We start from the raw sequence: 25,425 nt of genomic DNA on the forward strand, positions 1-25,425 counted from the left end.
ACGAAATTTTTATATCAATAAAAATATCAAAAGAATCGGCTTATTATGCTGATTCCGAATATATAAGATTCATTAAGCTTAGTCTTACCCATTAAAGGCTACGAGCCTGAGAAAATTTGCTTGATTTTCAAAAAAGGGGTAACATCCCCCTAAAAGTCAAAGAATCTTAATGAAAATCACACCATCAAATTCAGCGTCTCAGAGAACCCTATTGAGAAGAGGTTTCAAGCTTCTATCATCAAAAATACGGAAATTTGTATTGTTTGTCAAAAGAAAGATAAAAGATGTGTGTTTATCATTTTTTTTTTCCGGGGTCATCGTATCGAACCAATGGTCCTAGAACATCAAGAGAGGGCTCGTTTAAACGGAAATTAAAATTTCTAGTGTCCTTTTTTTAAGTGACCAAAATGATCGGAGGGTAACTAGCCCCCTCCCACGCTCCCTTTTCCCCAAAATCGTCCGATCAAAATTTTGAGATAGTCATTTTGTTCAACTTAGTTGAAAAGTCCCAAAGCTACACCTCTGGAGATAACATGACTCCCCCCCCCCAGACCCTGTAAATAAGTCTTTAGGTTGTAAAATTTGTCCTTTTTTACGTATAGTATTTCTTATTGGGAAGTATACAGACATTTTTCGGGGGACGGAGATTTTGCGCTAGGCGTGAGTTTCCATGGTGAAAATTTTCCAAGTTAAATTTATGGGGGTGAACTTTCCAGGAGAAATTTTTCACAGAGGGGATTTGACATAATCCCTATACGAAATTATTTTTATTTGCTTTACTTTCTCTTTGCCTACTTAATTTTGCACGTGGAGATGTTCCAGGGAAATTGTCCGGAGGCAATTTTTTAGCGTGTTTGGATTTCCAGGAAATAAGTTCCATGGAAGGGGGGATTTATAGTGATTGGAAAAACAATTAGAACTTAAAGTATTTTTCAAATGAAAGTATGCTAAGGAGAATTTTTCAAGCTGAATCTTCTGCAAAAAGTTTTACGGAGGAAATGGGGGAGGAAATTTTTAGCGAGGATGGAATTGTCCAGAAGGGACTTATACGGGAGGGTGTATTTTAAGTGGGAGTAACTTTCCGCAGATTAGTTTCCCATGAAAAAGGGAATTTTTCGTGGAGGCTGAGCCATATTTACCAGCATTATTGGAAAAATGATCAGAAATGAAATACAAGAAAACAAGTTTTTTCAACTGAAAGTAAGCAGCAACATTAAAATTCAAAACCAACACAAACTATCCCTTATATGAAGGGGTTGCCCCATCCTCTATACCTTGCTCTTTACGCTAAAGCTTGACTGTTTGTCCCAATTTTTAAGAGCGACTCCTGAAACACAAGGGCCATTAAATTAGAATAGGAAGCTTTTTGAAAGTGCTAAAAAATTTAGCGTGAAGAGCAAGATATTTAGGAATGGGGCAACCTCTTCATATACAAAATAATTTCTGTTCGTTTCCAATTTTAATCTTGCTTCTTGCTTTCAGTTGAAAAAAAAATAATTTTTTTTTCATTTAATCACATAGAACAGACGATCCATCAACGCCGGTGTTCCTCTAGGCACTCCCGTACGACACAAGATAACCATTTTCATCAGCACAGTTAAAAGGCACAAAAGCGTGGCTCTCGGGTGACATGATCCGAGCAGCCCCAGGAGGAAGTATACCAAAAGACGCAACTATTAAAACAGAGGCGTCATTGATACAATTTAACACAAAGCTGGACTTATTAAATCTTGTTGAAATCAGAGCCATACATCGATTTTGAATCCATTTGATTAAAGGGTCTAAAATAGAACCCTTAGGTCTGTACCCTCTTCAGTCCCCCTTCACACAAATAAACATTAATGTAAACATGGGATATCTTTTTTTACTCCCACTTGCTCTGGAATTATTTAGCAAATAGTCACTTAGCTCCTTGTGTTGGCAATTTTTTTTCTCTGAAAAAATGTTTCTTCATTTAAACTAACTCCTAGGACAGAAATAAACTATCACAAAAGTGGTTTCCTCAAGTTCGTTTATTAAATAGGCGTCCAGTAAACTGAAAAATGCAACCAGATTGCAATACAAAACCAACTTTTTTCAACTTTCATTTTTTTTCAATCAATCAATCAATTTATTCAAAAGGAACACAGAAAAAATTACAGAACTTTAGACCCCCACAAAGGCTATTTGGTCTGTGAGAGTGAAATCAAACAGAATGACAATAAGAAAAAAAGAAAAAAAAAATTAAACAACAGCAAAAACTACCGTGCCAATCAAAATAAATGAATTAAACAAATTGAAAAGAATAGACACAGGGGGAAAAAGAGAACGAAGGAGAAAAATAGCTCTGTAGGCGTCGGAGGTTGTTGGCTAGCTGTTTTTCAAAGTGTTCATAGGAATGACACAATCAAATCTGCAAGTGTAGGGAATACCAGTTGGAGACGCGGCTTAAAAATTGTTTAAAACCGGATTTTATGGTTTTGGTTTTATGAGGGAAAACATCCATGTTATTTCTGAGAGAAAAAGAAACACAGGCTTCCTTTCGTAGTTTAAAATTAGATAGATAAAATTGCTTGTAGAAATTAGAGAGGAGGTCATGAAAACACTTAAAAATGAAACAAGGGAAAAGAAAGATGTATGTGGATTGACCATCCAATAAATTCATGCTGAGCTGGTCTGTCACCTCAGACACTAATTTAATTGCTCTGTTATAAATTTTGAAAACGGGAAAGGAAAAAGAAGAGAATGTTGATAGCCATACTGTTGGACAGTAGTACATACTGTCGGACACTTGAATGAGAGAGTGAGAAAGGATCTTTATTATTGAACCACGGAAGCAATGACAAAACTTCCGAAGAATTCCTAGGTTTCTGGAGAGCTTAAGTTTCACGAGAGCAGAGTGATGTTTGAAAGAGAGAGTTTTGTCCAATAAAATATCCAGAAATCGAACATGTCTATCAGGTAGAAGCGTTATATCACCATGAGTGGTAAAAATAGTTCGAAACAAAGGACAAGAAGTACCTGATTTGGAAAAACATAAGTAGACTAGATTTAGCTAGATTTAGGGCAAGGTGATTTGCATCGAACCAAGCAAAGGTTCTTTCTAGAACAGATAAACTTTCTTGATAAGGGAAGAATCTTTAATTTCTGAACACTCAAGAGTACTATCATCTGCAAATTCAAATAGCATCGGATCTTGAGCTGCATCACTAGGTGGAACAAAATTGCGATCACAAATAGTACAGCAACTTCGTTTAGTTTGTTCAGATACAGCAATAAAAAGATTATTGAGAAATATAAGGAATAAAACAGGTCCTAGGACAGACCCTAGAGGGGCACCAAAATCAACACGGAATCGATCTTGAAGCTTAGGGTCAATACTGATAGACCTTTCAGATAAATTTTCAAACCAATGATAACAGTTTCCCCGTATCCCTTATGTGTTCCATTTTGGAGAGTAGGATAGTATGTGATATACTGTCAAACGCTTTTCTGATTCCAAGAAAAATTACTGCTGGAATTCTACCCTCATCAAGTGCCTTTTGAATAAACTTCATCAAGGCCATGCAAGTATGCTCTGTTGAGGGTTTAGGGCAAAAACCATACTGATTGTAATGGAAAAATTGTTTTTTATCAAGAAACGACAAAAGTCTAGAGTACATACATTTTTCAAAAATTTTACAATAGGCTGATAAAAGATAAATAGGTCGATAATTAGAAGGATCATCTCTAGAATCACCCTTATGGAGAACAACTATTCTGGAAGATTTTAGGGCACTAGGAAAAGTTCCATTCAAAAAGGATAACTTATCAAAAATGGTGAGAGGAGATAGAATAGAGGGCAAAATAAACTTTAAAGCCTTGGCAGGAATTTGATCAGGTCCACAAGAGGAAGATCTTATTAGCTCAGAGACGATTTTTTGGACTTTAAACTCGGAACCGGATCCTAAGCCATCGATTTTTGACAAGAAGGACCGAGCTACTTTTTAAAGTCAGTGGTAGAAGAATCACTAATCAAAATATCATCAGAAATTGATTTTACTATGGATGCAAAGTAAGAGCAAAATTCATCCATTATGACCTTACTATTAGTTATGTTCCCCCTTTAGAAATAGTTTTATTTGGCAAGTTATTTCTTTTGGAATTGGGATGAAGAACTGTGTTTATAAGTTGCCAGGTTTTTATCATATTCTTGCCGAATTTAGAGAACATCTGGGAGTAATAAATACTTCTTTACGAATTAAGGAGTTCAATAAATTTCTATATTTTTTATACTTTTCAAGACGACTTATGGCTTCCACAAGTAGGTCTACACCATCAAGGAGAATCCCAAAGAATGCGGGATTTACTCTTCGTCTAGCATGGCTATGTTTTCTTTTCTTTTTTTTTTTTAGAATACTAAACATTTTTCCCTGAACATAGGCATTCTATTTTTCAGAGAATACACGGCCCATTCCATAATGAGATTTTAATAATATCGAGATTTAGCTAGCGCTAGTTTGAGTCAATGAAAACTTTTCATATGATTTTTCAGCCAATGAGAATATTCAATGAAAAATCTGATTGGCTCAAATCATAGCATTTTTTTAACTTTTGAGTTTCTTTCAACTTTTGAACTTCTTATCTGAATTACAAAATTCCCAACTTTTACTCAAAGCCCATCGTAGAAAGAAAAAAGTAACTAAAGCAAAACGTTCTTGGAAATCTGTAGGTATTTGAATGTTTCAAATGCCAAATAACATTACCTAAATTGGATTTGGACATTTGGACACAGATTCTTTTTTGTTTTGCCTTTGTCTTTTCTTTTTTTTGTGTTTTTTTTTTATTTCATTCAGTTCATTTGTTCAGTGTTATAAACTTCTTCTTTAGAGAATCTATATTCTTTTACACTTTTATGGATTTATAACATTTGTGATAAATATTTTTATCATAATTTCAATGAGCTGTGGTCTATTTTTTAATTATTTTTTATCTTTTACGTTAAAAAAAGGCAAAAGAAACACAAGAAAAATTTTGACAAAGAAGTTGCCTTACCAAGTGAAATTGAAAGATGGCATTAACTTCTCATCTTTGGGTAGACGATTTAACAGCATTTGTAGCTGACAAAAGTATTTCTTGAGTGCAGCACAACCACTTGTATCTTTTGCACAATTGATAGCTGCATATCGACATCCTTCAAATTCCCTTATTTCAGAGGAAAAAGACTCAGGGTTATCTTGGAAGTAATCACAGACAAGCTAAAAGAGTTAAAACATAAACAACTGGAGCCTTAAAAATAACAAGCAAGTTCTTTAAAAAAAAAAATGTCTTATCATCTCAACCAGTCTTTCCCAGTATGGCCTGTCAGATATTTTCAGCAATGTGCAGTCTTAAGCATGTATATGCATATCAAAAAAAATTAATTAAATATTGTCGAAATAAACAGAGGTGCAAACAATCATAGTATTATTATTATTTTTTTTACCAAGGCATTCCATATAGAAGCTACCGTAGAGACTTCTAAAGGAGCTCATTCGATTGGATATTGAATGTTCTAGTACCCTTTTCAAGAGTCTTAAGTGATTCGAGGGTAACCAGCCCCCCTCCCACGCCCATCAATTCTCCAAACACATCCAATCAAAATTTTGGGATAACCATTTAGTGCAGGCATAGTTGAAAAGTCTAGTAACTATGTCTCTTGGGATGTCAACCCCCATAGCCCTTGAGGGAAGGGATGTAAGTTATGCAATTCGCCCATTGTTTACATATAGTAATTGTTATTGAGTAAGGTGGGCTTGTTAGACCTTTAGCGTCCAAAAAGACGAAGGGCATTCAGGCGAACCTTTCAGAGAATGTTGAGTGGAGTGTTGAACTAGATAAAAACACGTATGTGTATACAGGTTGTCAAAAGGGCGTAACTCAGAAATGACTGTGTGTATTAATTTGGAACTTCCAGGAAATGATAGAGGGATGATAAATGGACCAAAAAAGCAGTATTTGCATGCTACTACTACTGTTACACCTACTACTACTACTACAGCTACTACTACTGGAACTACAACTACTGCTTCTGTAGCAAGTACTACCAAGCCTGAGGGTATTGAAGTGAAAATTTGAGGAAAAGTTGAGAGGAAAACTGTACATAAATCAGTACATAATATGTGCATACAGATTGTCAAAAGGACATATCAGCCATATCATTGGAACAGTTTACCATATCAAGCTGAAACTTCAAGGGTATCATGATATGTTCAACAGGCCAAAAGGCAACATGTGCATACTACTGCTGCTAATGCTGTTACTGCTACTACTGCTCCTACGACTACTACCACTACTATGAGTCTTCAGAAGGCAGGGGGAAGGGCGTCAGCCCCACTCATCATAGTTTCTGCTCGCGTTGAGTTCGGCTCGATTATTTGTTGTAATTTCAGTTCCTTTTGGGTCTCAGTTATTTATTGATGGTTATGTTTTGGTAGTTTTACGCTTCGAAAATTATTTGACTTTATTTCTGCTCATTTTTAGTTTAATATAGCCCTTTACTTTTCTTTTAAAAACCTTTTTTGAGGAAACAGTTTTTGTGTTTTGTTTGAAGTCAACTGCTTCAGCCTCAGTTCCTGTCGAACATGTTAGAATCAGCAGCAGAAAGCGGCCCTGGAATACGTGCCCTGATATGGAAAAAGGTAAACGACGCACCAAGTTTTGGCTACCCCTTTGTATTGCTTGTGTCTGGTCCAAGCCTGACGAAGTGCTTAAAATTAAACAAAATTCTAAACGTCAGTTTAGATCTTCTTTAAATCAAGCCGTATAAAAGCCGAAGCCAATGTAATAAATAGCAGCAAGTGTGTGCCTTCTACCATTCCGGTTCTCCAAATTGGTGATTTTGTAGCTCATATAACTCGTTTTTTCTACATTTAATCAATCTATCCAGTCCGTGTTTTCTTCCTAGATGGAAAATATCATTCCTCAAGTTCTTCAGCAAGCCCATATATTGTCATTATATGGTGCTGATATCTACTATCCTTTGAAGATAGTAAGGAAGTCAAGTGCTCCTGATATGGATGGTCTGTGTTATAATCACTTCACCATTAAGTGTCCATTATTATTAACACACATTCAGCTCTTATTTCAGATGTGTTTAGCTAAGTCGTTAGTTCCCGATAGTTTTCTTTCAGGAATCGTAACAGTGGTTTTAAAAAAGGGAAAGACGCAGATAAGTGTTGTAGTTATCAACCAATTACAGTGTCTTGCTTCATGAATAAGCTATTTGAATGTGCCGTCATGCCTGAAATTTTGACTAAATGTGATTTTTCGGATTATCAAGTTGGGTTCAGAGCAGGTATGGTTGTTCTCAAGCCCATTATATACTTGGGCGGCTGTTTTTTTCGGTAAAAATGCAAAAAAGGCCACTTTATTTTTACACGGTGGATATTTCGGGTGCATTTGACAATGTCTTCATTGCCTAGTTCGAGCAGGGGTCAATTTTTCTGTCATAAATGTCCTCTTATATTGGTATAATTAGTTCGTTTGGTTAAAATGGATGTCTGGTATATCTGAGCCAATCATAGGCCAGGTAATAGCACTGCCGAGGTAAAAAGCAATATAGGCACAATGTATGGTTTTTTTTTCTGACAAAGGCACTCCGTATACAAGAAGTTGTTGTAGAAACTTCGAAAGGGACTCACTCAATTGGAAGCTGAAAGTTCTAGTGCCCTTTTTATGAGTCAAAAGTGATTGGACGGTAACCAGCCCCACCATTTCCCCAAACATATTCAATCAAAATTTTTAATTGGTCGTTTTGTTCAGCATAGTTGGCAGGTCCAGTAATTATATTTTTGGGAATGACAACCCCCCACAGTCCTCGGGACAAGGGCTATGAGATATAACAGTTGCCCATTATTAACATATAAGGTTTTTATGGAAGCCGTGGTCGCTATAAACTTCGGAGGGACTCGATCAATTGAAAATCAGAATTCTAGTGCGCTCTTTAAAAGTCAAAAGTGATAAGAGTGTAACTAGCCTCTCCCCTGTTTCCTCATTTCCCCAAAAGCAAATGATAGAAATTGTGATTGGCCATTTTGTTCAAAATATCTCAAAGATCATATAGCAATGCCTCCAGGATTGGCACATCCCCCCGAACCCAGGGTCAAGAATTGTAAGTTATGCACCGAGGGCATATAAGGTTTTTATGGAACGGGTGGTCGTATATATTTCGGATGGGGCTCATTTGATTGGAAATCGGAAGTTATGGCGCCCATTTTAGGAGTCAAAATAGATTGGAGGGCAACATTTCCCAAAACACATCCAATCAAAATTTCGAGACAGCTATTTTGTTCAGTTTTGTTGAAAGGTCTATTAATTATGCCTTTAGGGATGACACCCCCCCCACAGCCCTCAGGGCAGTGGCTTAAAGTTAGGCAATTTATTCATTGTTTACAAATAGTATATGCTATTGAGAAAGATGGGTTTGTTTAGCCTTTACTTTTAAAAAAGATGAAGGGCATTCAGGTGAGCCTTTCAGAGAATGTTGAGGGGACTGTTGAACTGAATCAAAACACGTTATGTGCATACTGGTTGTCAAAAGGGCGGAACTCAGGAATGATTGAGTTGCCTATATTAATTTTTAACTTTCAGGGAATGGCAAGGGAGATGATCAATTGACTGAAAAGGCAATACTTGCATGCTACCACTACTACTATTACTACTACTACAACTACTACTACTATTACTACCATTACTACCGCTAAGACCACTACTTCTGTAACGAGTACTACAAAGGCTGATAATATTAAAATAAAATCATAGGCAGCGCGATAGCGCTGCCTAAGTAAAGAACGATGTTGGCACAATGTATTTTTTTCCATACCTGGGAACGTCGTATCGAAGGAGTTGTTCTCGAAACTTCGAAAAGGGCTCATTCGATTGCAACTTGGAATGGCTCGTGCCCCTTTTGATATTCGTAAGTGATTGGAGGGCAACTAGCCCCCCCCCCGAACATCATTTCCCCAAACCCATCAAATCAAAACTTATAGATAGGGATTTTGTTCAGCGTAGTTGATTTTCACATAGAAAAATATGTTTTTGAGTAGGACCCTTCCCCAAAACCCTCAGGGCAAGGGTTTAAAGTTATGCCCTTGGTGCATATACGATTTTTATAGAAGGCAGTGTCGTAGAAACCCCCTCACAGCCCTCAGGACAAGGGTTGTAAATTATGCCCTGGGGGCAAGTAAATTTTTTATAGAACGCGTTGTCGCAGAAACTTAAAAAAGGGTTCATTCGATTAGAAATTGAAATGGCTTGTGCCCTTTTAATAGTCAAAAGTAATTGGAAGGCAACTTGGAAGGCAACACCCCTTCCACGCGAACCATTTCCCCAAACACTTCCAATCAAAATTTTGAGATAGCCATTTTGTTCCACGCAGTTAAAGTTCAGGAAATTACTTTGAGCAGGACACTCCCCCCACAGTCTTCAGAGCAAGGGTTATAATATATGCCCTGGGGGGCATATAAGTTTTTATTGAAATCTTTGTCGTAGAAACTTGAAAAAAACTCATTTGATTGGAAATTCAAAGGTCTAGTGAACTTTTTAATAGTCGAAAGTGATTTGAGGGCAACTAGCCCCCTCTCTCGCCCATCACTCCCCCAAACACATCCAATCAAAATTTTGAGATAGCCATTTTGTTCAGCGGAGTTGATTTCAATAAAGAAATTATTTTTTTGAGGAGAACACACTCCCCACAGCCCCCAGGGCAAATGTTTTAAATTATGCCCTGGGGGCATATAAGGTTTTTATTGAAGGCTTTGTCGTACAAACTTCAAAACAGGCTCATTCGATTGGAAATTCGAAGGGCTAGTACCCTTTTAAATAGGTTCGAAAGTTATTGGAGGGCAACTAGCCCCCCTCCCACGCCCATCATTCTCCCAAACACATCCAATCAAAATTTTGAGATAGCCATTTTGTTCAGCGTAGCTGATTTCCAGATAAAAATATGTTTTTGAGGAGGACACTCTCCCACAACCCTCAGGGTAAGAGTTTTCAGTTATGCCCTGGGGGCTTATAAGGTTTTTACAGAAGGCGTTGTCGTAGAAACTTCAAAAAAGGCTCATTGGATTGAAAATTCAAAAGGCTAGTGCCCTTTTTAATAGTCGAAAGTGATTTGAGGACAACTAGCCCCCTCTCTCTCCCATCATTCCCCCAAACACATCCAATTAAAATTTTAAGATAGCCATTTTGTTCAGCGTAGTTGACTTCCAGATAGAAAATATGTTTTTGAGGAGGACACTCCCCCACAACCCTTGGGGCCAGGGGTGTAAGTTATGCCCAGGGGGCATATAAGGTTTTTATAGAAGGCGTTGTTGTAGAAACTTCAAAAAAGGCTCATTTGATTGGAAGTTCAAAGGTCTAGTGCCCTTTTTAATAGTTGAAAGTGATAGGACGGTAACTTACCCCCCTCTCACGCCCACCTTTTCCCCAAACACATCCAATCAAAATTTTGAGATAGCCATTTTGTTCAACGTAGTTATAAGTTCTGGGAATTAGGTCTTTGAGGATGGCATCCCCCTCACAGCCCTCAGGACAAGGGTTGTAAGATATGCCCTGGGGGCAAGTCAAGTTTCTATAGAAAGCGTTATCGTAGAAACTTCAAAAAGGGCTCATTCGATTAGAAATTGAAATGTATTGTGCCCTTTTTAATATTCGAAAGTAATTGGAAGGCAACTAACAGCCCTTCAACGCCCACCATTTTCCCAAACACATCCAATCAAAATTTCGAGATAGCCATTTTGTTCCACGCAGTTAAAGTTCAGGAAATTACTTTGAGCAGGACACTGCCCCCACAGTCTTCAGAGCAAGGGTTATAAGTTATGCCCTGGGGGCATATAGGTTTTTATTGAAATCTTTGTCGTAGAAACTTGAAAAAAAACTCATTAGATTGGAAATTCAAAGGTCTAGTGACCTATTTAATAGTCGAAAGTGATTTGAGGGCAACTAGCCCCCTCTCTTGCCCATCACTCCCCCAAACACATCCAATCAAAATTTTGAGCTAGCCATTTTGTTCAGCGTAGTTGATTTCCATATAGAAAATATGTTTTTGAGGAGGACACTCCCCCGCAACCCTCAGGGCAAGGGTTTTAAGTTATGCCCTGGGGGCATATAAGGTTTTTATTGAAGGCTTTGTCGTAGAAACTTCAAAACAGGCTCATTCGATTGGAAATTCGAAGGGCTAGTACCCTTTTAAATAGTCGAAAGTTATTGGAGGGCAACTAGCCCCCCTCCCACGCCCAGCATTCTCCCAAACACATCCAATCAAAATTTTGAGAGTGCCATTTTGTTCAGCGCAGCTGATTTCCAGATAGAAAATATGTTTTTGAGGAGGACACTCTCCCACAACCCTCAGGGCAAGAGTTTTAAGTTATGTCCTGGGGGCTTATAAGGTTTTTACAGAAGGCATTGTCGTAGAAACTTCAAAAAATGCTCATTGGATTGAAAATTCAAAAGGCTAGTGCCCTTTTTAATAGTCGAAAGTGATTTGAGGACAACTAGCCCCCCTCTCTCGCCCATCATTCCCCCAAACACATCCAATTAAAAATTTAAGATAGCCATTTTGTTCAGCGTAGTTGACTTCCAGATAGAAAATATGTTTTTGAGGAGGACACTCCCCCACAACCCTCGGGGCCAGGGTTGTAAGTTATGCCCAGGGGGCATATAAGGTTTTTATAGAAGGCGTTGTTGTGGAAACTTCAAAAAAGGCTCATTCGACTGGATATTCAAAGGGCTAGTGCCCTTTTTAATAGTTGAAAGTGATAGGACGGTAACTAACCCCCCTCTCACGCCCACCTTTTCCCCAAACACATCCAATCAAAATTTTGAGATAGCCATTTTGTTCAACGTAGTCATAAGTTCTGGGAATTAGGTCTTTGAGGATGGCAACCCCCTCACAGCCCTCAGGACAAGGGTTTTAAGTTATGCCGTGGGGGCATGTAAAGTTTTTATAGAACGCGTTGTCGTAGAAACTTCAAAAAGGGCTCATTCGATTAGAAATTGAAATGGCTTGTGCCCTTTTTAATAGTCAAAAGTAATTGGAAGGCAACTTGGAAGGCAACACCCCTTCCACGCGAACCATTTCCCCAAACACTTCCAATCAAAATTTTGAGATAGCCATTTTGTTCCACGCAGTTAAAGTTCAGGAAATTACTTTGAGCAGGACACTGCCCCCACAGTCTTCAGAGCAAGGGTTATAAGTTATGCCCTGGGGGCATATAGGTTTTTATTGAAATCTTTGTCGTAGAAACTTGAAAAAGGAACTCATTCGATTGGAAATTCAAAGGTCTAGTGCCCTTTTTAAGTCGAAAGTGATTTGAGGGCAACTAGCCCCCCTCTCTTGCCCATCATTCCCCCCAACCCATCCAATCAAATTTTTGAGATCGCCATTTTGTTCAGCGTAGTTGATTTCCAGATGAAAAATATGTTTTTGAGGAGGACACTCCCCCACAACCCTCAGGGCAAGGGTTTTAAGTTATGTCCTGGGGGTATATAAGGATTTAAAAAAGGCGTTGTCGTAGAAACTTCAAAACAGGCTCATTCGATTGGAAATTCGAAGGGCTAGTACCCTTTTTAATAGTCGAAAAGTTATTGGAGGGCAACTAGCCCCCCCCACGCCCATCATTCTCTCAAACACATCCAATCAAAATTTTGAGATAGCCATTTTGTTCAGCTTAGCTGATTTCAAGATAGAAAATATGTTTTTGAGGAGGACACTCCCCCACAACTCTCAGGGGAAGAGTTATAAGATATACCCTGGGGGCTTATAAGGTTTTTATAGAAGGCGTTGTCGTAGAAACTTCAAAAAAGGCTCATTGGGTTGGATATTTAAAGGGCTTGTGCCCTTTTTAATAGTCGAAAGTTTTTGGAGGGCAACTAACCCCCCCACGCCCATCATTCTCCTAAACACATCCAATCTAAATTTTGAGATAGCCATTTTGTTCAGCGCAGCTGATTTCAAGATAGAAAATATGTTTTTGAGGAGAACACTCCCCCACAACCCTAAGGGCAAGAGTTTTAAGTTATGCCCTAGGGGCTTATAAGGTTTTTACAGAAGGCGTTGTCGTAGAAACTTCAAAAAAGGCTCATTGGATTGGAAATTCCAAGGGCTAGTGCCCTTTTTAATAGTCAAAAGTTATTGGAGGGCAACTAGCCCCAACGCCCATCATTTCTCCAAACACATCCAATCAAAATTTTGAGATAGCCATTTTGTTGAGCGTAGTTGATTTCCAGATAGAAAATATATTTTTGAGGACAATCCCCCAGAGCCCTCAGGGCAAGGGTTTTAAGTTATACCCCGGGGCATATAAGGTTTTTATAGAAGGCGCTGTTGTAGAAACTTCAAAACAGGCTCATTCGATTGGAAATTCAAAGGACTAGTGCCCTTTTTAATAGTTGAAAGATGATTGGATGGCAACTAGCCCCCCCACGCCCATCATTCCTCCAAACATCAAATAAAAATTTTGAGATAGCCATTTTGTTCAGCGTAGTTGATTTCCAGATAGAAAATATATTTTTGAGGAGGACACTCCCCCACAACCCTCAGGGCAAGGGTTGTAAGCACAATCGCGTTGTCTAAGTAAAGAACGGGGACACTCTAGAACGAGACAAGAAACGGGGACTAAGTAAAGAGGAGGACACTCCTGCACAACCCTCAGGGCAAGGGTTTAAGTTATGCCCTGGGGCATATAAGAACGATGTGGGCACAAAGTGATTGGATGGCAACTAGCCCCCCCACGCCCATCATTCCTCCAAACATCAAATAAAAATTTTGAGATAGCCATTTTGTTCAGCGTAGTTGATTTCCAGATAGAAAATATATTTTTGAGGAGGACACTCCCCCACAACCCTCAGGGCAAGGGTTGTAAGCACAATCGCGTTGTCTAAGTAAAGAACGGGGACACTCTAGAACGAGACAAGAAACGGGGACTAAGTAAAGAGGAGGACACTCCTGCACAACCCTCAGGGCAAGGGTTTAAGTTATGCCCTGGGGCATATAAGAACGAATGTATTATTTATTAATTTTTTCCTTTAGAGCAGGGCACGTCGTATCAAAGAAGTTGTCGTAGAAACTTCAAAAAGCGCTCATTCAATTGGAAATTTGAGTGGCTAACCACCCTCTCACGCCCACCATTTTCCCAAACACATCCAATCAAAATTTTGAGATAGCCATGTTGTTTAACATAGTTGAAAGTTCTGGAAATTTGGTCTTATAAGATTACAGCCAGCCTAACAAACCCTAAGGTAAGGGATTTTAATTATGGCTTAGGGCCGTATAAGGCTATGATAGAAAGTACGGCTACTTTCTATAAAAAGGGCTCTTTTGACTGGAAATCGAAAGGCCTAGTACCCTTTTTAATAGTCGAAAGTGATTGGAAGGTTTGACATTTTTATAGTAAAGATCGAAGATACTGATAAAAATATAAATGTTTTTACTTTTATAACTTTAATAAATCAAATAATTTTAACATTTTGATTACTTAATATCAGTATATGTATATTAAACTGACAATGCACATTCACTTGTGTTTTTTCAGTAAAGTGCAAATTTTGTTCTGGCCTTGGGAAAGCATAGGGGTTATGAGCCCAACTTATGTTAATTTCTGCTCGTTTTGAGTTTGACTTGGTTATTTATTGTAATTTCTGTTCGTTTTGAGTTTCATTTATTTATCGATGCTGATTTGTGGTAGTTTCACGCTTGGTAGATTATTTGATTCTATTTTTGCTCAATTTTTGTTTAATGGAGTTCTTTACTTTTCTTTGAAAAACTTTTTTGTGGAAAAAGTTTTTTTTTAATTAATTCAGAGGGAACGTCAAGGGGAAATTTGAACTAAATCAAAATTTACTATATGCATAAAGACTGCTGATACAGGAGTATCAGCATAAGGTTTGGAACGGCTTACTATATCAAGATGAAACTTCCAGGCATCATGAGTGGGGTGTTCAACTGACCAAAAGGCAATATATGCCAGCTACAACTGCTATTAATACTGCTGCTACTGCTGCTACTACTACTAATACAACATTACTACTGCTACTACTAATACAACATTATTACTGCAACTACTGCTCCTACTACTCCCACCACTACTGTGACGCTAGTACTATTGAGGCTACGCATATGAAGGCGAAAATTTTACAGAATACTGAGGGAGAACTTGAACTAAATCAAAACACACTATGTGCATGCAGGTTGTCAAAGAGCATATCTCAAGAATGGATTTGGGATTTGGGCATTAAGTTAAAGCTTTCAGAGAATGTTTAAAGGGGAAGATCAATTGACCAAAGGGTAATGTATGGATGCTACTAGTAACGCTACTACCATTACTACTTTTACTGCTATTGCTACTGCTACTACTGCTGCTGCTATCAAACTACTCCAACTGCTACTTAAATTGCAACTAGCCTACTTGTAAGGCTAAGTAAGATGAAGAGTGTCAAAAGAGGGTCAAAAGAGCACACCAGCAATATTTTGGGAACAGTTTACCATGTCAAAGTGACACTACTGGGGTATCATGACGGGGATGTTCAACTGACCAAAAGGCAACTTGTAAATGCTACTACTGCTACCACTGTTGAAACTACTACTAATACAACAATACTAGTGCTACTACTTCTCCTACTACCACCACGACTACTACTATATTAATACTATTAAGGCTATGTCTATGAAGGTGAGAATTTGAGAGAACATTGAGGGGAAATTTGAACTAAACCAAAAGACAATATGCGTATGCAGATTGTCAAAAGGGCGTATCTCAAGAATAGATTTAAGTATTAAGTTGGAACTTTCAGAGAATGATTAAAGGGTAAGATCAATTGACCAAAAGGAAATATGTGCAAGCTACGACTAAAACCTCTACCACTGCTACATTTACAACTACTACTGCTACTTCAACTACTTGTAAGGCTAAGAGCATTAAGATGAAAATTTCAAGAAGTATATGAATATACAGGTTATCAAAAGGACACATTAGTAATATCATAGCAAAAGCTAAGTGTATTAAGTTGAAACTTTTAGGACTGGATGAGAAGGATGTTCAACTGACCAAAAGGCAATATGTTATTATTACTGCTGCTACTAGTACTAGTGCTATTACTATTAATGCTACTGTTAGTACTACTAATAACAATACTATTAATGTGACTACTATTAAAACTATGCCTAAGGGTGTGAAGGTGAAATTTTCAGGAAATTTTGAGAGGGAAAGGTGAAATGAATCACAACACGCCATCTATATGCAGGTTGTCGAAAAGGGGCATCAGCAATATCTTAGGAACAATTTTGTGTGTGGGGTTGACAGTTACAGGGTGTGTTAACATGGGGGATGTTGAACTAACGAAAAGACAATATTTGCAACCTATTGCTACTGCTTCTACTCATACTACTACCTCTAGAAACTTACCAAAAACTAAGTATATTACTGTCATAGTCCTCTTTTTCAGTTTATGTATTACTATGCTACTAAAAAAGATAATATAATGAATTTAATTAAACAAACTGAAGAGTTCTAATCCTGCTAATCCTTGAATCAGATACAAAACCAAATAAAAGCTGTAAATACTTCTTATATTTAATCCGTCTTGATTCCCTTCTAATGTTGCTTAAAACACTGTCAGTATCCACCTTGACATTACAATTGATAGACATGTGTGCAAGACCATTCATCCTGCCCTCTCCTGTCTTATTTAGGATGTATGTTTTAAGCTGCTTTAGCATGCTAAATGAATGCTCTATAGAACTCGTGGTAACAGGAAGAATACAAAAAAGAGTGAATACACACTAGGAAACAAGCAGTTGTTGCATGCACCAAGATTTTCAGAAACTTTATTGGGAAGATGAGATTTGCCTATAGACCTCCGTTCAGCTCAATGCAGCTTTATCACAGCCTCGGCTAACACAGCATCAAAAATAAAACCAGGGAAGAGAAGTTGGATTTGAAATGCTGTAGCTCAGTGGTTAAGAAATCTCATATCAAGTTCTTCACATAGCTGCTTAAGGTATGGGAAAAGACAAAGTCTTCGTAAAACAGAAGTGTCTGAATAGGATAATCACCAACGTTGGCGTCTTGGTATTGAGGCGGGTATCCCAACACTTTCAGGTGTCTGGGCTGCTTTTCCATAAAAAGAAGGAAAATCTGTTTCAACTAGCTCTTTTAATGCAAAATTGCACAGATCAATATGTTCACAGTAGGTAAGTAGATTTAAATTTTCCTTCTGCAGAGAAACAAAAGTTGAAAGCAGAATCGAACTAACTTTTTCACAAGAATCAGAGGGAAAATGAAGCTGAACTATGCATAAGCTGCTACTAAGGAGTTGCCTTTTACCACTAGACCTGAATCGAACTGGCTGGCAATATAATGCCTTTTAACCCACCATATGTCACAAAACCGAAGGAGCTGTTGCTATTTTTGTATGCGGCAGAGCATAAGCTAATGGCTCAGTTTGTTTGTGGGAAGGGAAAAAACAGTGATTTCTTGTAAGTATCCCTATAGCATTTAAATTTAGTTCAGTCTGGAGGTCTTCGCCAGGGTAAGGTTTAAACAATGCAAAGCACAATGCATGTAAATGGCAAGTAAGTACTGCTTCCGTATCTCTGCTTGAGCGCCCTTACTATCTCCATCGAAATCAATTCCAATTAACTTGTTCATATCTAATCCAAACTCTGCGCAGAGTCTAATAATGTACCTTGCAAGACCTATGTCAGTCAAGTGCTTTGCAGTGTCAATACACAAAAAGAAGTGTCTCCTACTTGATGATCGTCATAGAAATGATGACAAGAACAAGCTGTTCTTTTGAAATTACATTACTCATCTCATTAGCCAATATCAAAAATACTTCACAATTTTCACTCTATGCAAAATTACGTCCCAAATGAAATTGCCTAAACTATCAATGATATCATTCTGCATTAGAGGAGATACATCTATCACGCTTTTATCAGACTATTTGAAATACTCCCAAAATTCGTGCTTCTGCAATCTATCATCACTCACAACAATCCATTGAATACCTCTTCATTTTCAATACTTTTTGTAAGGACTTTTTTCCCAAAGAAACTGGAAGGCTAGTTCATGAAAACGACAAAAAGAATAGCCTGGACAAATTTTAACATTTATCGGTTTTTAATCCTTCCCTCGGTGGTCTTGCAAACTCAATTGCTGGTCAATTGGAATGCTTTTTCCTTCTTGTATTTTGATAAACACACAGATTTTGTACTACAGTAACATGATACCATCTTTCATTGTGATAATTGAAGTCAGCAAGAGCATCTTTAAGGTCAGTATATGGCTTCAAAACTAAGCATCCAATCATCTGATGTAAGCCTTTAATGGTCTCAGATTTGGCAAATAGGAAGCAGTGTTTATAGAAAGCATCCTTTTTTGAAAGACTGAACACCAGCCATGAACACTTTTGGAGCCACGTACTTTGAAAACGACAAGGTTTTGTCACTTTTTCCCTTTATATTCTAGTTAACTATTTCAGGAAATGCATAGCCCTTTCCTGGTTTCCAATGCCTACACATCAAGTCGAACTTTCAAGCATCACAAGGTTATCAAAGGACTCCAGATAAATGTCAAGCAAGGTGATTATGGGTGCAGTGACTGAGGGGTCTTCTAAATGTTGGTCTATTCCATGAAATGGATTATTAATGCTTTGCCTTAGAAGTTATTCTAGTGTCTTAGGCAAATTAACTTGAAAAGTGGGATTAATACAGAATTTTTGAACTAAAGTATTTAAATGTTTTTTTCAAGACTAAAACACGAAACAGAATTTTTTTTTCAATCGAATGAACAGTATGTGTTTTGCGTGGCTCTGTTAATCAACACTATCCTCATGTTTGTTCAAAATGGCCACAGGCATCCTCCTAAGACTTCTTCCCTTTCTGCTTATTTGACTTTTTTAACACAAGAGTTCTGATGCCCTTTTCCTCAGACCATGACCAGAAAATAACTTAATTCATATTCTTACATTTTATTGAAATTTAACTGTAGTTCATAACCTCAAATTCCAAAATGGGTTTTCAATTTCTGCAGCCTTCACAGTTGCATAATTTTCCGTCGTGTTTCATATGTTATTTGATTTTTAGGATAATTCCAAGAGGAGATAGGAAGACTGACCTCAGAGTCATTTGTTCTCCTTTCTTTGCAGCACTTAGGAGAAAGGGTTTGGTTTAAAAAATGGGAAAATGAACCAAGGCCTCAGAAGTAGGGGACACAAACCCAACTATGATTGTCCAGCAATCTGTTCTTGCATACGTTGGCTCATCAACAATCCTCTTTTCTTATTCAACAAGGATTTTATGACCAAAAATTGTTGGTTATGATGAGCAACAATTGTGCAAGCTGTTTTTTTTTAGTTTGAGTTATTAGATCAGGACGTTGGTAATTATGAAGCAGCCACTGCAACTCTAGTTCTTGCATCCATCTTCATCTCACCCCATCTTTCCCAAGAAATATAAGATCCTCCCCTTTCTATTTGTTTTGAATTTGAGGAAAAAAGACCGATTTGAAGACTATTATATTCATATACTAAGACAGCTAGGTAAATAAAAACTCTTTAAAAAAAAAACTACTCTGCTGTGCAGCATAGCTTCTACAATAGTTACAGACATGCGGAAGCCACTTTGTCTGACACGCGGACACTCTGTAAAAAAAAAGAAGAAAAAAACCAGTCCGCTGTGCAGCGTAGCTTCTACAATAGAGTTACAGACATGCGGAAGCAACTTTATAACTACAAAAAGTTTTAAGAATTTTGTAACATTTCTGAGGCATTAAAGGGAGTTATTGCATTACTACGGGTAGGGCATAGTTGAAAAAAATTGTAGATCTACACCCTATAGAAAGCTGATGGAGATGATTAGTGTCAACGCATTGCTCTTATAGGGCTAATCTATTTCATTCTTAATATTCAATCTTTCTCTAGCATTTAAATACCAGAAAAAATTACAGGAATGAAAAAAAAATAATAAAGAGCTTGTAGACAGTTTTGTTTCACCCTTAGATACCTGGCAATATATACATTGTGCTTTCTTTTTAAATATCACTTCAAGTCACATTGAGTCAAATACTAGCAAGCAACAAAGCTTATACGGCTTTCAACTTGATAAAATGCAATCACAATAAGTATGAATAAGACTTGATGGAAACTCAAGCAGAGGTATGGAATGACCAAGGGAGTGACAATTCTAGGCTAAGAGTGTGAGATAGATCTTTAAAATGTAGGATCTAGACCTAGACAGCTATACAAAAGATCTGTAAAGGGAAGAAATTTTATTGCTTTGCAGCACTTCCATCCAAGTATACAACACAAAATCAAAAGGGACTGCTGAGAGCAAGACATCAAACTTCAAACTCTTTGTTGGGAGTTTTTTTTTTTTGGGGGGGGGCTGGGCTCCCTTTAAATATGCCACTTCTACAACAACTGCTACTAAGGCTAATACTACTAATTCTACTGCTACTACCACTAATTCTACTGCTACTACTGCTACTACAACTACTGGTACAACTACTACTACTGCTAGTAAAGCTAGGATATTAAGGCAAAAATTTTGGGGAACATTAAAACTGTATTGAACTCAATTAACACACACTATGTCCACACAGGTTGCCGAGAGGACATATCAGCAATGCTTCAGGAACAGTTGATGGAAAACTTGAAATTTTTAGTGTGTTTTGAAGGGGATGTTTACAAAAATCAAAGATGCTATGCACCTACTGCTGCTAATGGTACTACTGTCAATACAACTATTATTACTACACAAGCTAAAGTTGTTAAGGTGAAGCTTTCAAGTAATATTTATGCGGATGCTGAACTAAATTAAATGAACTATGAGCATGTAGATTCTCAAAGGGGTGTCAAAGCAATATCTCAAGAATGACTTTCACTTACATTATTAAGTTAGACCTTTCAAGGTAAGTTATGGCGGAATTTGAACAAGCCAGAAGGCACTATGTATACACTATTAATGCTACCACAACAGTTACTATAACTAATGATTTTAAGGGGATTAAGGTGAAACAAAAATTGAAAGATTATTTCTCGTTTAGGACTTAGCAACCCCCTTGTGCTGCTTGACCACATCACTAAAGATCTGAGAGCTGATACCCTGAAAAAGACAAGCGCAAGTGATCCTCTTAGCTTTTTTTTGCTGACTTGTAACTGGTGGACATAGTGATGTGGTTTATGCTGCACTTTTGATTGTATTCCTTGCAGGTTATATTTGTTTATATATTTTTTTTGTCCTTAATCCACTTTCTTTTTTGCAATATTGCAAGTTATGTATATATTTACTTCCTTATATGTGATTATTTTACTAGTGTATTCAAAATACTTGCCCAAATCCAGAGGAAAAACATAATGCTATGTTAAAATAAAACATAGGGATATCAGTAAAGAAATCGCATTGTAAGTATTGAGGATCTTAGCAAGGAATACAGACTATTGTTGTAAAATAGGTTTTTGTTGGGTGTTATTCTACCCTTTGTAGGGGGTATAATTACGGTCCTAATGAATAAAGCTTGGGTAGTGTGTCCTTAGAATTCGTCCCTACTAATTACCTTGAGCGTACCTACTGGGAGTAATGAGAAGCTTAAATAATGTTGTATAGAGAGGTTGGGTATAATATAATACATTTAATTATTCAAACACAATAAAAGGTCTGGTTATACATACCATGGGGACTAATGATCCTAGATAATCAACAATTATAAGAAATCTATGATAAAGTACAATACAATACGATATTTGAACACTTACAATAATAAACAGACAGAGGTCAGCCCGGCACATAGATTAGTACGACCTCAGTCCCAAAAATCTAAGTTTGAATATTAAAATTCAACCTTATCAATCCAGCCAATTTACGTACTTAGCCAGGAAAGTTGTTATTTAGCAATTCCCTTTCAAGCCTCACATAAAGGATATTTTCTCTTATAATACTAAAAGGTGGCATTTCAAAACTTAGCAATTTGTATTTTGTGGTAAAAATATTTTATTTCATATTAAATTCTTTCTGCTTAATTGGACAGGTTACCACACTATCTTTATGCCTCTGCTTGCATAAGTCAAGTCATAAAAGAGATACTGACTATCATGGGACAGACTTGGACCAAGGTGCATCATAACAAGGCTGCCAAGCTATAGGGCAGTAGGCTAAAACAAAATAGACAAAAGTTGGGACTGTAAATAAAAATATTCTACTCACAAAGATCAGCAGTTTACCTATATACACAATAGTGGATCTACGAGTAAAATTGACCACGTGGTAACAAACTTCCCACTAATGGAAAGGATTGGTATTGATTCTGACCATACCTGCAGTGATCATTTGGGCCTATCCTTCTGTATTCCATTTCAGTCAGTCGCCACCAGAGCAGCTAATACACACTTTACAAAGGCTGAGTGGAAAAAGATAGACACTGTGCTTTATCAATACACCTGTGACACAATCTTGAGTAAAATTAAAGTGCTGTATCAGCTGTTACTGCACAGTGTACAAGACCCGGTCGCATTAAACTTCTACTGTGAGGAAATTTGCCACGCCCTGAAAACCGCGGAAAAGTTAGCCATCCCTAGCCAGAAGGGCCGTCCTGGTTCTCAGAAACCAGGGTGGGACAAGTGTCCTTTGGTAAAACAAGCAAAAAAAAAACGAGCAAAATTGTGGTAAAATATTTGGAAAGAGTCCGACAAGCCCCAATCAGGGCTGATATTCCAGTTGTTTTGGAGCATGAAGAACAATTATCTTAATCTAACTGAAAAATAAAAAGTGAAGAAGCTGATAAAGTTTCTGAACAGGTGGCAAAAGATCCGAATGTAATGTGGAAGCTCTTCAAAAGATCTCAAACTAGTGCTAAAACATGCTCCTCTGATATCCCAAAGGATGAATGGGGAAGCATTACTCTGCAGTGTTTGGTTCCAAATACCCCAGCCTGGAGCAGTATTGTGACAAATGTTTAGATGAAAAACTCAAAACCCTATTAAAAGTGCGAAATACCTTTGTCATATCGAAATCGGCTGTAGTGAAAACAGTGAGTAAGTTAAAACGCGGAAAACCACCTGGTCTTGACGGGATATGTCCGGATAACCTACAGCACGGTACAGACCTATTGTTTGAACACCCCTCTCTCCTGCTCAAGATGTGTGTTGATACTGGGATGGTCCCCGATTCATTTTGCGCCAGAGCACTGTCAAACATCTCCAAAAAGGGAAAAAACCCAAACCTGTGCATAGGATACAGACCAATTACCGTGTCTAGTGTTCTAAGTAAAGTCCTGGAGCTACTTCTGCTTCCAGAAATTTCAGGAAAGTGTAGACTAGATTGCCGACAGTTTGGGTTCCACCAGAATCTGAGTTGCGCGTTTGTGCATAGATTGTTAAAGAAAGCTATCGATAAAGCCCATAGACTGGGGTCTTCCCTCATGTGCAGTGTAGATATTTTGGCTGCCTTTGACTCGGTTGTGCAGTCCCAGGTACTTCTAAAGTTACTTGAATGTGGGTTTAGTGCACATGTTGTAGCACTTCTGTTGTATTGGTATTTGAGGAGTTTTGTGAAAGTTAAACTGGCCAGGGGTCTTCTAAGTAGACCGATCAGACTCTTCTGAGATGTTCGACAAGGATCTGTTTTAAGCCCTATCCTGTTTAACACCCTGACATCTGGAATAACAAAAAATATTGCCGGAGGGTTTAGCATCAATCTCTGCAACCTCAGCCTGCTTTTGTATGGGGATGACCTGCTAATGCTAAGTTGCAATCTTGTTTCTCTGCAAGAGAATATTGACCGCCTGATTACTGGATATGAAAGTATTGGTTTACAAGTTAACGCACTTAAGACTGAGTTTCTGGAATTTGCTTCTTCAGCAAGAAAGCAACTATGCAGTGAAAATACATATGTAAAGGTGGGACGAACAAAAATTTTTCCAGGAAACTATGAAGTATCTGGGAATAACGTACGGTCAAGATATAAGAAGTTCACGTTTATTGATAATGGATAAAATATCCAAAAGTATTTGATCAAGTTACAGCAAACTTGTCTCTTTGAAGTTTAGCCTGAACAGGCAGATTCTTGCAAAGCTTTATCCAGCAGTCACTCTCCCTCACTTGCTCTATGTATTGCCATTGTGGGATTGGTTCACCCAAACTGATAGACTAAAACTCTAGTCAATCTATTGCAAGTATCTAAAGTTTTTACTTAGATATCTGCTCCGTGAAAGAAACACATTCATCCTGAATTCCCAAAATATGGTTGACCCAACTGACATTATGCCATCCTACGAAAGTAAACACCAAAAAAAGGGCAATGGAAACTTTGTGCGAATTTGTGCCCCTACACCTTATCTACAAGCGTGAATGAAGAAGTTGTTGTTTGAGTTTATTCTTTGGTGTTGAAGTATTTTGTTTTTCTTTCTTCCTTTTCCTAATGAACCCAAAACGAACAGAAATTACAATAAATAACCAAGTCAAACTCAAAACAAGCAGAAACTAACATAAGTTGGGTGCAAAACCCCTATGCCTTCCCAATGCCAGAAAAAAATTTGCACTTTACAGAAAAAATACAAATGAATGTGCATTGTCAGTTTAATATCGATATAATCAAAATTTTAATATTATTTGATTTATTTTAGCTATAAAAGTAAAAAGATTAATTTTTTTTCAGTAAAGTGCAAATATTGTTCTGGCCTTGGGAAGGCATAGGGGTTTTGCACCCAACTTATGTTAATTTCTACTCGTTTTGAGTTTGACTCGGTTATTTATTGTAATTTCTATTCGTTTTGGGTTTCATTTATTTATTGATGCTGATTTGTGGTAGTTTCACACTTGGTAGATTATTTGATTTTATTTTTGCTCATTTTTTGTTTAATGGAGTTCTTTACTTTTCTTTGAAAAAATTATTTTGTGGAAAAAATTTTCTTAATTAATTATCAACAGCATCTATAAATAATTTGCTTTCTATGGAAAACAAGCTAATGCCTCTTTAATTGCCACACTCACTCTTATTACCTTTCTTACAAAGGAGTTTAATTACAGTTTTCCCAAAAATTGCTAGGTACTTCCCCATTTTATAAAACCCTATTCATAATCTCAGTAGGGGAGGGTGGGTATGGTTGGTCCCACTTTTGTTCTAATAGAAAGTTTAGCCAAAGTATGAAGGCCAGAAGAATGATTTTGACATAGAAAGATGCAGCATTCATTGTTCTAGCTTCTTTGTTTTTTTTTTTAGATTTATGCAATCATTTTTTTTTTCACCAACATTTTTAACAGGTGAGGTCAAAAGTGACCAAAGTGCACCAGGGGTGGGCAGGTTGGTCATGAACATGGGGTAGGTTGGTCACAAAATGAGTCACCTTTGTTTTACTTCCGAGACCTGACACAATTACAATAGTAGTCTTGTTTCATTTACAAGGTGTATATTTTGCTTCAAATACAATTTTT

At 37.4% G+C, this 25,425-nt stretch overlaps 1 protein-coding gene across 1 annotated transcript in view; it reads right to left on the reverse strand.

Annotated features, from left to right (window-relative positions):
* mop (tyrosine-protein phosphatase non-receptor type protein myopic) overlaps positions 1-25,425 on the reverse strand; it is a 100,336-nt gene that overhangs the window by 68,818 nt on the left and 6,093 nt on the right. Inside the window, exon 2 of the mRNA XM_089095376.1 lies at positions 5,014-5,216. Coding sequence (XP_088951502.1) covers positions 5,014-5,216 — 203 coding nt within the window. The remainder of the gene's footprint in view (positions 1-5,013; positions 5,217-25,425) is intronic.

This window comes from Artemia sp. Qi Xiang Cuo, chromosome 10 (assembly GCF_049724085.1).
Source record: "Artemia sp. Qi Xiang Cuo chromosome 10, ASM4972408v1, whole genome shotgun sequence".
Lineage (NCBI taxonomy): Eukaryota > Metazoa > Arthropoda > Branchiopoda > Anostraca > Artemiidae > Artemia > Artemia sp. Qi Xiang Cuo.